We start from the raw sequence: 15,072 nt of genomic DNA on the forward strand, positions 1-15,072 counted from the left end.
AAACCCTGAAATTAATTTATGTTTAGAAAGCATCCTAAGGCTATTGTTCCAATAAAGTATACCATGGTTATACAGGGTCTTAACCACTTAGGTGGTTTTGTAAAGATGCAGGTTTATAACTCCATCACAAAAAAACTACAGGTAACTGGTGGTGGGTCCAAGAGAAAGGACTGCATACTGTATGGAACAGGGTTTGTTATTTCACATGAGCAGAAGTCTCGTGTCTTCTCCCCACCCCCCCAAGTAAGAGCAATGTCTGACAGTATCATACGTGTTCCTGCAGAGGCACAGAAAAAATAGCTTTGGTGAATCAAGTTGGCTCTTCCAGGTCACTTTGGATGTCTGCCCATGGAATACTGACAGATGTTTTATAAATCCACACAAAAGCCATATATGGAGGTGAATAATTAGGTTTCTTGCCACTTGCATTCTAATCTGTATCTTGACTACTTCAGGTTTTAAAATCTCTGTTCAAAATGTGAGATACACTGAATGGCAGATGGGGAAACATATCTGAGAGTGTGCTGTAAACAGTAGTGTATCTTGGTGGTAACCTGTTGAATCTATCCAACAAGTTGTCATCTACCTGTAAGGCCTTTGACAGGGTCCACTGCAACAGCCTCCTGTCTAAACTGAAGAGATGGATTTGATGGATGGACTGTTTGACAAATGTGAAATTGGTTGGACGGTCTCATCCAGAGGGTAGTGGTCAGTGGTTCAATGTTCAGATGGAGATCAGTGATGACTGGTGTCCCTCAGGGGTCTGTACTTGCACAAGTACTGTTAAAAAAAAAAACACATCAGGGATGGAAAACCTGTGCTATGAAGACAGGCTGAGAGAGTTGGGGTGATTCAGCCTGGGGAAGAGAACGCTCCAGGGAGACCTTACAGCAGCTTTCCAGTTCCTAAAGGGGCCCTACAGGCAATCTGGAGAGAGACTTGTTACGACGGCATGTAGGGATAGGACAAGGTGGAATGGCGTTAAACTGAAAGAGAGTAGATTTAGATGAGATAGTAGGAATAAGTTCTTTACTGTGAGGGTGGTGAAACACTGGAACAACATAGAGGTGCCCCATCCCTGGCAACATTCAAAGTCAGGTTGAATGAGGCAACCTGAAGATGTCCCTGCTCTTTGCAGGCGGAGTTGGACTAGATGATCTTTAAAGGTCCCTTCTAACCCAAATTATTCTACGATCTCTTGGTAGAACTCTCTTTTTAAAGGTAGGACAAATAGCTGTTGGAGTTGGGGACCAAAAGGCTAAGGGTCTGACTGTTGTGACATCCATATATTCTAATCAAGCTGTTGTGGTCAATCAGAACCCGCAGAGAATGTGGAAGCACACGTAATGACTCCTGAGCAATTCTTCCCCTTATTGCTTCAATTGTTACCAGCCGGTTGTTACTCTACTGCATTAGCTCTGGAGTCTAACAACTTTTGTGTCAGTTGATGTAAATGAAGTAAGTAAAGGCAAAGCTTTTACTTACCAAGAATCTGGTTGCAGGTCTACTGAAGCTAAGAGTGTTCCTCTGGATTATCGAGGTGTTTGACTCTGTTCTGAGGGATGTTAAATGGAGATGAATGTGGGCCCAAGCCAAACAGGCTTTTGATGTGGATTGTGCAGCTGCTTGAAAACAGCTGCTTCACATTCTGGAAAGCAAGTGTTGTGGTGGACTGTCATGTCCAAGTAGCTGCTGCACATGCAGCATCCTTAATCCTCTCTTACTATTCTTCCCACTATCCCCCCGACACCCTCCAACTATAGACTTAAATACTGGCAAGAGCAAGAACACTTCCTTTGCTGCATTCATTAGCAATTGCTGTGTGTAATGCAGGCAGGAGTAAGACATGAGTCCTGGGGAAGGAAGGTGTGCTGGAAGTTCTTCTGGTCAGACAGTTGCTCAGGCCCTGTCCTGGAGAGGGATTATCTGCAAAGAGGCAGGCATGGATAGACATTCCATGGGTCCCCATGTAGAGAACCCACACTGGAGCATGATATGTGTGGCTGGCAAATGACATCATACAGGTTCAGACTGAAAGTAAGGAAGACTTTAACTGTGAGGGTAAGTGATTGCTGAACTATATTGCCAGAGGCAACAGTGGTTTTTCTTGCATGCTCCATTTTTGTGCAGAAGTTGATTCTGGTAATGCTGGGTTACAGAGGTCTTCGAGCTTTGCATTTTACAGCCAGAGCATTTCAGTCTTCAGTCTGTCTGGGACCCTCTGAGGTGCCAGTTGTGGCTTTTGTGTGCATTGTAGACATCAGTCAGGAAATGGACTGAAACTACCAGCTTCTTTCACATGGTCCACCACACATTAGTCAGTTACTAGTAATTTTGCTGTTGCTCTTGACCTACACCAGGAGTTTGATCTAATAAATGTATGTATACTGTTACCAGTCACCTGTGGTTGTGGAGTCTTTTGGCATTAATTTATTTATCATTGTCAGACTGACCACTGCTGCATCACAGGAAGCTCTGTATGCTGGACTCATCTTGGAGACATTGTAATGATCGCAGAAATGTAGATCTTAAATCAACAAGAATTTACTTGCGCATTCCTGTACTGTGCTATGCCACAAAAGCTTTCTGTTGTTCACTCTGTTCATGACAAATTCAATCAAGAGTAATCTTTTCATATGTGCTGTTTCTACAGGCATGTCAGTGTTCTCTCTTTTCTGTTGCTACAGAACATTCATTTTGGTTTGTAGTGTGTTGGTTTTTGTGTGGTTTTTTTTTTTTTGGGGGGGGGGGTTGGGTGTTTTTGTTGGGTTTTGTTTTTTTTTTTTTTGGTTTGGGTTTTTTTTTTTAGATGAGGAAAGAATGTATCAGTACATGTGATAGTTTCAATTAAAGTCGTTTAGATGAAGTATAAGTAAATGAAATCCCAGCAAAATGTGCACAATTTTGGCGGTTGGAGGTTGTAATCTCTCTCTGCTCAGTACCAAAGCTGTCATAACTTTCAGGCGTCTCCATATGAATAGGTGATCGGTGTCCCTGTGATACTAATATACCAGATGGTTCTGTTTCAAGTCTTATGGTTTGTGGGATTTCTTCTCTGACCAAAAAGAGTGATTTTGGAGCACTGTATGTTATTTTTCCAATGTTGCAATAATGTTTTCTGGTTGCTGAGAAAATATTCAGTGATGCCTATGAAACATTTGCTCTTCATTTTCTCCAACTTTCTTAAAATATTAGCTTTAAAGGTTACTTTTTTTCCCTCTCATTCTACATAGTTAACTGTCCTCTGCAGGTGCTCAGGTTATTTATTATTTTTTTCTTTGTATTCTGATGCAATTAACAATACCATCTTAATCTGGTACATGCTATCTCCGGAGCAGTAGTTTTTCTTCCCTTTTTCCTGAACTGCTGACTGAACTAAGTATCTTCTTGTCCAGTGTTAGCTTGTGCAGCCAACTGTATCTTTGGAAATAGAAGAACTTCACAGGCCAGCTCATTTTATAAAGAATTTTAGATTTTTTTTTTTTTCTTGCAAATTTTACATTTTTAGTCAGAGCAGAAGCAGGGTTTCAGATGCTCAGTATCCAAGAAGCTGAACTGAAAGGGAAGAGCACAGCTAAAAAAATCTCTGCTGATCTTTCAGAACAATCTTTCATACTCCTTGAGTAAACAGTGAAATGCATTAATAGAATACAGGCAACAAACAGATGCTGTGACTGGAACAGAACCAGTAAGTGTGAGAAATAGAAGTTGTAGAAAAATAAGGATGCTATAGAGAAGCTGTATAACATATTTGCACCAGTTTTATCTCTGCTGAATGCTGTGATATGCTTGTTTTACAAGGTGCTAAGAATGGGAAAGGTTGCAGCCGGGGAAATCACAAGAGGGAAGTGCTGGATTAAGTTTATGAATTAAAAAAAAAAAAAGTGTGTGGCTGGCTGGTACATCCAGAACTTTGGAGGAGAGTGAAGAGCTGAATGACTGAACACTTATCCAAAACTGGGAAGTGTTTCTAAGATCAAATGGTCACAGCCTGCAAGCTGTGAGTAATGCATTCATGCTTGCATTAAGATCTGGAATTTTGTTTTGTATTTTTTTTAAGCCTGGCTGGATGTGGTAAATTTTGATGCCATTTTAGCTGGGCATGATAGTCTGGCACGTTTACCAATGAGCTTTGCACTATACATGTGCAGGTTTTTAAAAAAGGAGAGCAAACCAAGCTCTTCTAGAGGAACTGAACTGATAGGTCTGGCACACTGCAAGTAATCTGCTAAGCATAGTTTGTAGATAGCATTTTTGCAGATATTTTGGTTTTTGCTATAGAAAGCTCTCATATCTGCTGTTAGCACTTACGTGATGAGTTTTACTATGGGGAGCTTTTACTGAAGCTTTGAAGGGAAATAGTTTCACGTCAGTTTTCTAATCCTTTCTTTCCATCACTGGTTTGTGGAAGTTTTTCTTTCTGGTTGCACATTCTGGATTGACTTCATTTTTTAGGTGTATGTATAACAGGATTACCTTGTGCTAAAACAAAAGAAAAATATCCTGTGTTGTGTCCCCAGCTCCTTCAGCTGATAACTCTGGAAGTGCTGAAAGCTGTCTTAGTGCTTTCTTCTGTATTTCTGTAACGCAACAGAATATTGTCACACAGGCACCAGTCCAGAAGGCATTTGTTTGGACTCAAAAGCTATCACTGCTCAACACAAAATAACTAAATAAGGAAATATTTGGGAAACCCATCAGCCCTACTTAAACAAAACAAACAAACATCCACAAAAAAAAACCCAAAACAAAACAAAACCCAACCTCCAAAAACAAAACACCAAAACAAAAAAACACATGCTAATTCTGGACAGATGCTGCTCAGCAAGTGAGAACCACGAGTCTATTAAAACCATGTCATGATGCTGGAGAGCATAAAGTAGTCTTGAGCTGTGGGAGGCCATTCATATATGAAAATTGCATCTTCATGACATGATGAGAGAAGTCCCTTCTGGATATGGCTGGGCAACATGTGCTCTGCACAGGCTCTGCTGTCTTTGGTATCCAGCCCAAAGACTCATGGGAACTATTTAAAAGAGGGATGACAAGACAGTCTTCAAAATCAGAGCTGCTAATATCATATTGCAACATCATTACTGTTGTATAAAGATTAGCTCTCCAAATTAAGAATTTAGTCAAGTCAGACTGCAGCATTTCCATCTATAGCACTAAGCTCTTATATCACCAGTGTTGGAAGCTGTCAATTTTCAGCGCTGCAATCAAGAGGAAGCACGCAAGCACTTTTTCTAATAAAAACCTTAACTTTCTTCTATGATGTTTCACTGCCTTTTCATGGTAAGGGTTTCCCCTCATGAGATGTTTCAGAAGACCATGCTGAGCAAAATAGGTACCATTTTTCTTTCAGGTGTAGTGGCACCAGACACCAGTAAACGCCTGGTGCTTCTCAGAGCTTGGATACATGGCTAACCAGAACAGAGTAAATGCTCTTGACCCACTCTGTGCAGAGGAGATGGTGTGGAGAGTGTGTTAACCCATGTCTGTAATGTCAGCATATTCCAGAGGTGTAGGGATCATGTTACATCATTCCCTGAATGAAAGAGGCAGGTGGGATATATTGTTTTATTGTAGTGCTCAGATCCCCTTGGGGGTTCAGGCACCAAGTGTGATAGGTAGTGCTCAGATGTTAGATATGCCCTGACATGCCTGGGAGCTTGAATACATCATTTACTTAGAGCAGAATAACAAGGTGCTTCCTCTCAGGTGAAGTATGTAGTCCTGTAAATATTCTTGGTGTGTTCTAAAGAAAATAAACCACAATAGTATAAACTCATTAGTCTCTTCTCCCACTCTGCTTTGCTTCAGATGAGCCAGGATAGAACTGGAATTCAGGGTTAGAATTAGAAATAATAAGTTCAGCCCTTTTTGCAAGTAAAGGAAAATCCTTAACTCTTTAGCATTTCCCCCTTACAGTTTTAGGAAGGGGATAGAGAGGAGAGATGGGGAAGGAATGCTTTAATAGGATGTGCTTTTGATTGGCACATTCCAGCCTTAATGATACAGACTTTTCAAAAGTGTCACTGAGACTACTTTCTAAAAAACCCATGAACCAGCATTGCAAAGAAACCCCATGACTTGTAAAAACTATTGCATTATTCAATATAACACAAACTGACTGTGTAAATTCTATTGCAGAAGCATCTCACTTTCTCCTGTTCATAATCTTCATGTAATTTCAATTTCATTTATATTTTTCAAAACTAAATCTGCGTGTGTTGCTCACTAAAGTCAATTGGTGGTTGTTTTTGGCTGAAACACAAATGTATTTTCTATGAGTCATTAATAAAATCAGCACCAATGGTGATTGCTACAGAAAGTAACTGAAAGGACAAACAAACGGTTGAACGGTTTTCAGTTTATCAGGTTCAGTTTGGTGCATTACTGGACAAACCCCTTGATTAACTCTTGTTGGTTTGGTTTAAGGAAGCTTTGTGCTGCCTGTTTCCCACTTTAGCTTTTTTGCTGAAATGCCCCTGAACAAATATAAGTCCTCCTGCCCTCATCTGTTGATGTGACGACTCAAATTAACACATGGTTTTTGACTAACCTGAAAGAACTTGCCAGGTGCTGGAGGTTTGCTATTTGCATCTGGGTTCACAAATTTAAGTTTATGGGTTTAGGTTTAAAAAAAAATTCTTGGAAGTCGTTGATGGTATCTTTACATAAATTTAAATAGATTTAATACCAAAAATACAATCCTGCTCTTTTTTAAACTTCTTTTTTTTTTTTTTTTTTTTCCCCAACCCCTGCCCCTGGAGAACAGAAATTTTGTAATTTGAGGTTTTTTCCGCCTCTCCTCACCTTCTAACATTTGGAGTTCTAGATTTAGGTTTCCAACTAGATTTAGTTAGTGCTAACTAAAACCTCAGAAATACTGTATATATAGCAGTGGCGGGGACAGTGTTCTGAAGAACACCTGTAAAAAAGAAAAATTACTTAGAAAACCCACTAAACATGAAATACTGAGTAGCATTTTTAGTCCTTCCTCTTACTCTCATTTGCCAGAGTACTCAGTTTTATATGAAAATTGCTGACAGTTTTCTTTCACAGATAAACTCTGTTAGCATGATTTAATGTGTAATCAAACTGAACATAATTCTGAATGATTTCAGAACATCTTTGATCATTACAAAGGAGCAAACATCCTTACAGGTGCTGCATTTGTCTTTGCACCTTATCCTGTGAGGAGTTGAAATTATTCTTGATATCATGCAATTAAATTTGTTTGTGCCCTTTAGAGAGCCTATTCTCAGTCACTGACCCATTATCTGTCATGTAGCACTTCTAGATGTGTCATTTTGCTACTGCAAAATTCTCTGTGTTCTACTGAAAAAACCAAAGCAAACCCATTTTTTAAAGTTTAGTTAAAATTAAGCTGGAGTTTTAAAAATAGATTATAGGTAAGTAGAATAGAAACAGAGCATTTCTTAAACTGGACTATTACTTTTCCTGAATGCTTCCTGGAATACTGGATTTAACAACAATGATTTAATTATCTTTTTTTTTCTTTTTAAAGCTAATGATAATGAAGGTGGTGTTTCTATACTCTTATTGAGTTTTCCAAATACAAGTTAACTGTTCAGTTTCCCATCTTAGCAGATTGACCTCTAAAATTATTTGTATAAAGTAAGTATAAAGTAATCTGAACTGCAATTCCATGAATACTTTATTAACTGTAGTGTCAAACCTCTGCATATACGTGTGCACCTAATTTTTTTGTTTTAATACTTCAGTATTTACTGCAGCAGAACTGTCTTAGTTCTAGAATCTGTGATGAAATTGTGCAAGTGTTGTTGCAGTTTCTCAAATAACAGTGAATTTTAGAAATTTTACTTAACTCTCGCTTGTTTCAACTTTGACAATCTTGAAATCAGAATACTTGCTCTAGTTCTGTTAGCTCTCACTGTATCGGTTTAACTGTGGCACTTAGTTTCAGGGCCTAAGAGAGACAGAAATCTAGTTTTGGTGGTTACTCTGCTGAAACAAAAAACTCAGAAAAGTAAACTATATATTTTTTTACTGATTTGTTTTGATGGGGCAATTTTAACAGATTAAATACACCAAAAGAAATGGGAGTGCTGCTTTTATTTGATGAGGGCATCAATTAGGATCATCATGTGAATAATAACAAAAATAGTTAGAGAAGTGTGTGTGTTGAGGGTAGGGGTGTTTGGTGGTGAAGGTGATTCATGGAGAAAGGAAAGTGAGCAACGGTAACAAGTGTGAAGAAGTAGTGAATTGAAATGAGCAGAAGAAAGCTTTGTTCAGCATCTCATTGACCTAGAAGCTTGGATTTGAACACATTCCACATGTACGGACTGTTTTATTACCTTAGAACATACATGAATTCTATTTTTTTTTTCTTTTTTTAATGAGTAATCTGGAGAAAAATTTGTTTGGAGAGGTAAGACAGGACTGACACAGCTGTCAGCTGAAGAAATGTTTGAATAACAGCATATTGGCAGCAGTATTCATTCAGTAGGATTTAAAATTAATGTTTCTTATTTCCTCAGTTTTAATAATTTCTAGCTTTTTGCTTTGAACAAATATCACATTTTGGGATAAGTAGCTATTCTAGGGCACCTAATTTAGTGTGTGTAGGTAGAGTGGTACAATGCCTGTTTTGAGTTGTTCTGTCCTTCCTCCACTGAATAATTTTCAGTGAATTGTCATTACTAGGGAACAAAATAGCTAGTTTTAAAATAAATAAATAAAATAAAGACTTCCATATGATTGGCATAAAAATTCTATTTGTTTTTCCATCTTTCTTAATATGCTATTTTGGTTCAGCTTGGGATACTGCATATGCAACCTGATTCAAGTTTAAGGAAACTGCAGACTGGGTACTGATTTGGGGCCTGTTGAAATTTTCAGTAGGAGCTGGTCTGCTTGACTCTTCAACAATCTCTTGATTTGGCTTACTCTGTTTTAGTTGCTGTTTCAATGATCATTGCCTTCTTACATCTTATACTTTGCAGTTTCAGAACGGCAAACAAACTGCTAGGTAATAAAAAAGTGACGCGTCCCTCTTACATGCTGTTACTCCATCTAAAATGTTGTAGGTATTTACTTGTTTGGTTGGCATAAACTGTTCTGCTTTGAAAGGTCCCTTTGGGACAGTTCTTAGATGTTATCTGCAGTGTATGTGCACAGGAAGGACAGCAGTGTCTTGGGGCACAAATATACAAATAACATTATGATCCTGGGTAGTTTAAAAAAAGCCCTAAACACCAAAAACCAACAAAACAAAGCAAACCAACAGGCACAGACAGTAGGGTTCAGTGATTATGTGCCTTCCTATTGCCAATATGTTTGAAAAATAAAGTCTATCCATTGTATTTGAGGAAGCTAATTCCAGTAATCAACATATGAATGTCTACACAGAAAATCCCAAGTCTCATTTATGAATACCTGCTCAATCTTGTGTTGTTGTATTTCAGGTATGCAGTTTTAATGAATGCTATTTGATTCTGTTACTATTACTTCAACCAAGAGAAGCAAAACTTGATGGTAGGGTGGGATCCTCAGGAGTTACCAACTCTGGCCAAAGTGTTTTTGGGTCGAAGTCACCGAAAGTTTCGCTGTTGATTTTTGTGGGAGTCAGGTTAGGTCACTGCACAGTACTTTTGAAATCCCACCTATAACTATTTCTGAGTTGAGTGTGTGATTATTTCCTCATAGGGAGGAGTCCATCACCACAGCTTTCCAGAAACACTATGCAAGTGACATGTGTTGGTCAAAATACCAAATTCCAGTAACTTTAACCTTTGCCTGTCTCCGAATCTGTATTAGTAAAGCTAATAGCCTGATGCTGAACATCTGTGGACAAAGTAAGGAAAAGTGTGGTGTGGGCTTCACTGGAAGTTGTAGGTGCTGAAGCCTTCCAGGATCAGGCTCTGGAAGAGCCATTCAGTACCATGTGCGGTCTCTCATACGCTAGTTTCATGCTTGCTTGCGGTAGTGGGAACTAGTCAGCCATGACAAAAAAAAGAACATTGTGGGTCTTAAACATGTGCTGGTGCTACTTCTGCTTTTAAAGTGAGCATGATCTGAAAACCCCTCTGCACTCAGCTTGTGAAAAGCACTCAGCATGTGCCACAGCTTCTGAAATCTGTGGAACAACTTGCTTCAGTGCATGCTGGAGGAGAGAACCTTCTGGCATATAGTGTGCTCTGGAGTTAACCCATCTCCTGCCTTCAGTTTTCTTCCTGTTTCTGTCCTTGGTGGTGCAGAGTTAGTGACCATGGCATTGTCTAGAGGTGTGGGGGAAAGAATAGCATGTAAATTTACTTTCAGGCTGTCATTCTACTGGAGCGACTCACTTGAAGTGATACTAATGTCCAAGGCAGACCTCTCAGATGTGTCATACAAAAGGCTTTTTAACATTATTAATCTGTCACAATATAATTATCATCTTTGGTTCAGCAGCCTATCAATATATGTATTACTGCTGCATTGTCTTTTGAAATGAATGTATCTGTTTGAGCTGCTGTGGGTCAGCTTATGGTTGTGGAGCCATCCTGGTTTCCCATAGCAAGCATCCCTTCGGATGAAAGGCAGGAGGGACTGTACTTCATGTCATTGTCTCCAGCAGCAGGCTGCTTTGGTTTACAAACTGACTTTGTTCTTAATCTCCCTCCCCTCAGCTGCATTTTGCAATGCAGCTGTCATGGAAAATGCCATGTGCTGTCACTGCCTTGGTGTTGGCCTGATGGTGCCTTCTCTGTTGTCAGGCATTGCCATGTCTCCATCTCCATGCTTAGCACTCTCTGCAGTGTTCCCCTCTGACTCTGCCCTCCCCAAACCAGAAAGCCATAGACAAGTAACTCTCCTCCAGTTGTGGCATGCTGGGGATGGCCTGTCAGAGTAAGAAAGTCTGGTAAAGCCTGGTGAGGACAGGGCAGGCTCTCAGGTCTGTGTGGCTGTGGAGAAGATGCTGGCTGAAGGGGTTCTGCTTTGTTGAGAAAATGGCTCTACCATGTGTAGTGTCGTGGGGGTGAGGTTTCACCATGTCCTTTCTGACACAGTGGTGGAGTTTGTGCATCTTGCAGAGGATTAGCATGATGGTGTGTCATGATGCGAGGGATCTGGACCTCTTAGAAAGGGGATTGCTCTTTGGTGTGAGATGGCAAGTGAAGTAAGAGTGTGTGTAGGGGAAATAGAGGTTTCTGAGCCAGCAAAGGTGGTGTTGGGGAAGATGCCATAACAGTTGAGCAATGAAAATCTGTCCTCACCCCAGCTGGCAAATGAAATGCCAGGTAGATGCATGTTGTGTTCCACCTTGTTGGCAAAGGATCTCTTACAGATAAATGTATAACTTTCCCTGTGTGTTGAAAATGCAGGATTATTACAGGGGTTTGCATTGTTACAGAAAGATAAACTAAGGTGCATTTTATGGTGGACATTTTGCTATGAATCCTGATCTTTACAAGTAAATCTGAAAAATGCATACTGCATCTGCAACAAGTCAAAAGACTCCCAGTGAATGATTTAGTTTTCTTGTGTCTGAGCTGCAACCTGTATTCTTGAAAGTCCTATTTAAGAAGCTAGCTAAATATGCTTTCGGAAGTGTTCTTTTTCTTAACAGTTATGGGGTAAAACAAGCTTTAAAATAAAATGACAGTTAAAATGAGTGTTGACAATGCAAAACAGTAGTGCATGATTATAGTGTTGCTTTAAATATAACCAGTAACATTTTTAATGCATCAGAAATGGTTAATGGACTTCCCTACTTGATCTTGTAACTTTTCATGATAGCTGACTAAGAAACTAAGGCTAAGTTTGTGGAAGAAAAGTGTGAGTTTTACAGTTGTCCTGCTTGAAGCTTCCCCAAAATAAAATACAAAACCCATGCCACAGACATGTTTCTTCTCTGAAATGCATTTTGTTTGGTTTATCAATGGGGTAAAGAAAAATGATTTCATGGGATCAGAAGAAAGTAGTTATCACAATTTGAGGTGGTAGCATCCGTTCAGAGAAAATGAAGGGCAGGAGAAGGTGCAATTTAGTTTTACTAGAAATGTAAGAAGAATGAGATTATAAAAAAGAGGTTTATGCCTCTTCACTGAACATGCTTCTATTTTAAGAAGCTCTATTATTGGGCGTTGGGATAAGCATGACTAAGCTATGTGCTGGTGTCTTAGCAACAAAGCAGATGTGAAAAGAGTTTTAAAACTAAAATTTGGCTGCATAGAGATGATGTCTGCTTGTCTGAATAATGGTTTGCCTTCCTTAAAGTCAATAAAACTGCACCAGTGTAGAGCAGGACTTGCACAGTGGTAGATAAATGTATTTAACTTGTATGTTTTCTTCTCATTCCTTTTTGCTTCTTTACACAGGGAATGAAGTATCTCTGCATTCCTGCTGCTGACTCACCCTCACAGAACTTGTAAGTTTTCTTTAAAAATGAATTGCAAAACCCCAGAAATCCCTCAGTACTGTGATGCCTGTTTTACAATGAGCTGAAAGATTTGATTCTGATCTCTCACAAGTATTACACAAATGGGTTTTTTAATCCGTTAAGAAAACACAATAGCGCTTTATCCCAGCCACATAGGTTCAGACCCTGCTTTTTGTGTGTCAGGGTTTGTAGGAGGATCAGTTTGTAAACACTCTTCATTTTTGGCCTTAAACTTCAGGAATTTCTTGGTGAGTCTGCTCCTGATTTAGTCTCAGTTTATTCTAGCCATTGTTTTTGTAAATCTTTCTGCTCGGCTGTTTTTTGTTTGTGCTACCTCCAGCCAGTAACGAAAATATTTGAAGGAGGTATGAAACCTGGTGCTTCAAGGGTTGAAGTAAGTGACTCTTGCCTTGAGGATATATGTATGAAACTAGGGCGTCCCAGCCTTCCTCTCTCACCTCTGCTAACATTCATGAAACACTCATGGACTTATCCTTCGTTTTAATGTTTTGAACCATTGAGCATAGCAAGTTTTGATTCCAGAGAGAAATCAAAACATGTTTTGTAAAAGAACTTGGATGGTGACCAGCTCTTTCTTCTAGAGTTCACTGTTTATGCTGGGGAGAGGTGAGGGGGGGTTTCAGCCACTTCCTGCTACCAAGTTTTGTCAAGAAACAAGTATTTGAAAGAGGCCTCATAGGTACGGAAGGAAATGCAACACTGCTTTTTTCTCGCATCACAGCAATATTCCGGCTTATGCTTTCAGGGGATATTTTTAGAGTATGTGTGTATCATACCCTAGAAAGATTCCAGCATGGCATTGGATGTGTGGTGATTTGCCTTATCGTTCTGCATTTCTGTCATGAAAGGAAAAAAAAGACCAACCAAACAACAAACCAAACCAAAACACACACTCACGCTCCCAACCCATAACAAAAAACACTCCAAACCCCTAAATTTCAAGACAGGTCTGTAATGAGAAGGCAGATGACCAACTGCTGTTGTCATGGACAACTGGACGTATTTAAATTTAAAAGATTATTTTGGGAAGGAAAAAGAATATGAGATTAGAGGGAAATACTCATTGTCTGCTGGTACTCTGTATGTCTGTAGCATTTCTGAAAATGTTTTGAAAATCTGTTGCCTTTGTTAATAGAGATCTGGATCAGTTGGGAATGGAAATAGAATGGCATTTGTGATGAGCATTAATCAGTGTACAATTCAGCCCTTCCCTCACTGTTAAATATCAAGGAGCTATATTGAAAAAACCACCTCCAGCGCTTGAGCTGTCTGGCACAGTACCAAAGCTCTTAAGGCTTCAGTAAGAAGATACAATATTTGCATGTGTTGTTTCTGTTATGCTGCAGGCATCTAAAATACTTGCTTTAGTATCAGTGGTTGCAAGCAAACGTCATTACTTCTAATACTGATACATTTTTATCACTTAAAATAAAACTTGATGAGTAACTGATTTTTCTTTTTTTGCTTTGCACAGTTCAGATCTTCAAATAAAATCAAATCACAGTGCTCACAAACAGCAATGTTGCTTGCTTTGCACATGCAGTCTTCTGAAAGCAAGAGGAAGTTGTCTTTGTTCAGTCTCTGAGGATTTGACACCATCCTATTTGGGAGCAATTAACTGTACTCCCCTGTGGAGGGAGGGATAGCTGGGGAACAGAAAAGGGAATTGGTCCCTCTGCAATATCTTTGTGTATCTATCCTCTTCTTTTCAAAAGAGGGATTTTGGTGGTGGTAGGGGGGAAAAAGGAAGAAAAAGTAAATCCTGAATTGCAGGTCCTTGTGTTTTCTCAGCAATGGTTCACAGGCACAGCTGACCAGATATGCATTGCTTTCTTACTCTGAGTTAACAGCTGGGCTTAAACCATGACACTGTCTCTCCCAACAGCAAGTTTGTCAGAAGCTTTGCTGCTACGTTGCAGCTGCTGGCAGGTTGATAAGGTTCAGGAGGAAGCCTTTACCTGCTGAATTTTGGGATTATAGAATCATAGAATACTTAGGGTTGGAAAGGACCTTAAGATCATCTAGTTATTGTGAGCTCTTAATTCACTTCAGCTCATTTTTGTGATGGAAACTTCTGGTTTATTATATGTGTAATGCACGTTTACTCCTAGTAAGTTTGTTTAGTGGAGTTCCCTTCCTCAGAGGCATGAATTGCCAGGGAAATACAGCAGGGATTCCCCTGTTAACATGTGGTGGTTTTCTAAAGTGTCTCCAAAGTGTCTTGCTTCTACTTGCATGTTCTGCTGCTACCAAGCCTAAGAATCAAGCAGTTGCTTTTGAGACTCCAGGTGCTTCCTATGCATTAAATGTTTTCCCTGGACTGTGAGAAATTTATCTTGGGTCTTTGACTTTTCCAGGTATGTCATCTCCTATTAGAACCTGTTGCTAAAACATTAAGTCTATAGAAATGAAATCTTCCCTTCCTGTCCTGTTCCAGCTAATTGTCTTAGGCTACATATTTCTAAGGGACTAACTTCCAGTGGTCAGGTTGTTAGTGGTGATAATATAGAAGCCAGATAACCTATGAAGAAAAATTTAGGTGGATCTTTGTTGCATTTACATTGCCAAAGGAAAGATGCTTCTTCCTATCTGATTTGGATGCTTTCTTTTTAACTTTTATAACATTGATAGAA

The 15,072-nt window shown here is 39.4% G+C and overlaps 1 protein-coding gene across 2 annotated transcripts in view; it reads left to right on the plus strand.

Moving 5' to 3' along the window:
- Positions 1-15,072, plus strand: part of DUSP22 (dual specificity phosphatase 22) — a gene marked incomplete at its 3' end in the record, with an annotated part of 79,762 nt that overhangs the window by 17,663 nt on the left and 47,027 nt on the right. For both annotated transcript variants that reach the window (XM_080609970.1, XM_080609971.1), the window contains exon 4: positions 12,357-12,406. In XM_080609970.1, the coding sequence (XP_080466096.1) occupies positions 12,357-12,406 (50 nt within the window). The remainder of the gene's footprint in view (positions 1-12,356; positions 12,407-15,072) is intronic.

The sequence above is a fragment of the Psittacula echo genome, assembly GCF_963264785.1.
Source record: "Psittacula echo genome assembly, chromosome: 2".
NCBI lineage: Eukaryota > Metazoa > Chordata > Aves > Psittaciformes > Psittacidae > Psittacula > Psittacula echo.